Source organism: Branchiostoma belcheri, unplaced genomic scaffold, assembly GCF_001625305.1.
Source record: "Branchiostoma belcheri isolate BF01 breed outbred unplaced genomic scaffold, Haploidv18h27 scaffold44, whole genome shotgun sequence".
Taxonomy (NCBI): domain Eukaryota; kingdom Metazoa; phylum Chordata; class Leptocardii; order Amphioxiformes; family Branchiostomatidae; genus Branchiostoma; species Branchiostoma belcheri.
The window spans coordinates 2,124,700-2,126,301 of record NW_017804065.1 but is presented as its reverse complement, the minus strand read 5'-3'; the positions used below and the strand labels follow the sequence as shown (position 1 = coordinate 2,126,301).

Genomic DNA, 1,602 nt, shown 5'->3' with positions numbered 1-1,602 from the left:
AGTGCAGTAGCACTTCCGGTTTAATAAGGAATCTGCCAGACAGGGTAACAGATGTCTGATTATGTCGAGGCTGCCCCGGGCTTTTTTGTACCTTCATAAGTTCATAACGCATTCATGGATTGTGGTGATATTTGGTATGCTGGTAGGTGTTAGGGGGCGAATGTCAAAGTCAAATATGGGCGTCCTGGTGGATTGCCTTGGTAGTGCAGTAGCACTTCCGGTTTAATAAGGAATCTGCCAGACAGGGTAACAGATGTCTGATTATGTCGAGGCTGCCCCGGGCTTGCGACCTGGTTTGATTAATGAGGTTCTTCCTCAGGGGATTAGGCGACCTATTTCAGGCGTAGGATGTGCCGATTCCGCAACTTTGTAGTCAGCATAACTTCATAACGCCTTTATGGATTATGATGATATTTGGTATGTTGGTAAGTCTTAGGAAGACGAACGCCAAGGTCAAATATGGGCCTCCTAGTGAATGACCTTGGTACTGCAGCAGAACTTCCGGTTTTTGTATCTTTTGTCCTGAACATGCTATGGTCTTGATGTTTTGGTGACAGATAGCTTTTCCTGTCAGGAATAAGTGGTGTTAGTTTGGTCCCCCTAGCAGCTTGCAATAAGTCCAGATAGGAACAACATATTTTCAAAATTTTTGGTGTGTAGGTAGCTGAGAGAGAGATGTACATAATTAAATGAAAACTATGCAAATGATGACTTAATTTGCATACTAGTAATTAATGAGGAAATTCTATAATTACAGTGTTTTACATTGTACTACTTTCATACATGTAATGTATGTAACCTATGGCAGGCGGAACATCAACAGATACTAATCATGCAAATGATGACCTAATTTGCATAATTAATGCGAAGATTCTATGATTTCTTAATGGTGAATGATGGGAATGTCATACTTGGAACATCTGTAAGTTAATCAAAAGTTAACATACATCACGATGCATATATTATGTTAATACAGAGGTCATTTGCATAATTAAAGAAGAAATTTACATATCAAGCCCATATTTCATGGAGGTATGAAGTCTTGGAATTCTTGTTTATTATTTTTAACTATTCTTTTTTTTAATTATTATGATAATTATTATTTTGATGATCTTTATTGTTTGTTACTATTTTATTACTATTTTATTACTTTGTATTTTTTTATTACTTTGTATTATTTTTATTATTTGATGTTGACAGGCGTGGTGCAGCCAGGGAGCCGCCTGCTCGACATCGGGACCGGCCCGACCGTCTACCAGCTCATCAGCGCCAGTAGATTCTGCACGGAAATCGTCTGCGCAGAGTATGCTGAGGTAAGACTCTTTTACGTATCAAGATTATCCTAATGGACACAAATGATGCGACTTGCCTGAATCTGAGCTGCAATGCTAAATGTAAATAGTTTTGTTTGTCTGTTGAAGGTTTTACATTAACCCTCAACAGTACACCTTCCCGGACTGATTAATCTGTACACCTGGGGTCCGCGCGGACCCCAGAACAGTTTTTTGCTAATTTTTAGAAATTATCAACATGCTACCAGCTCAATTGTTTTGCAAACTGATGTGGGAACCTCTGTGTCCACATTACATACAAATATCATAC

General features: G+C 38.8%; 1 protein-coding gene across 1 annotated transcript in view; it reads left to right on the top strand.

Annotated features, from left to right (window-relative positions):
- Window positions 1-1,190: 1,190 nt before the first annotated feature.
- LOC109478432 (nicotinamide N-methyltransferase-like) overlaps window positions 1,191-1,602 on the top strand; it is a 7,264-nt gene continuing 6,852 nt past the window's right edge. Inside the window, exon 1 of the mRNA XM_019779964.1 lies at window positions 1,191-1,313. Within this exon, the coding sequence (XP_019635523.1) occupies window positions 1,191-1,313 (123 nt within the window). The remainder of the gene's footprint in view (window positions 1,314-1,602) is intronic.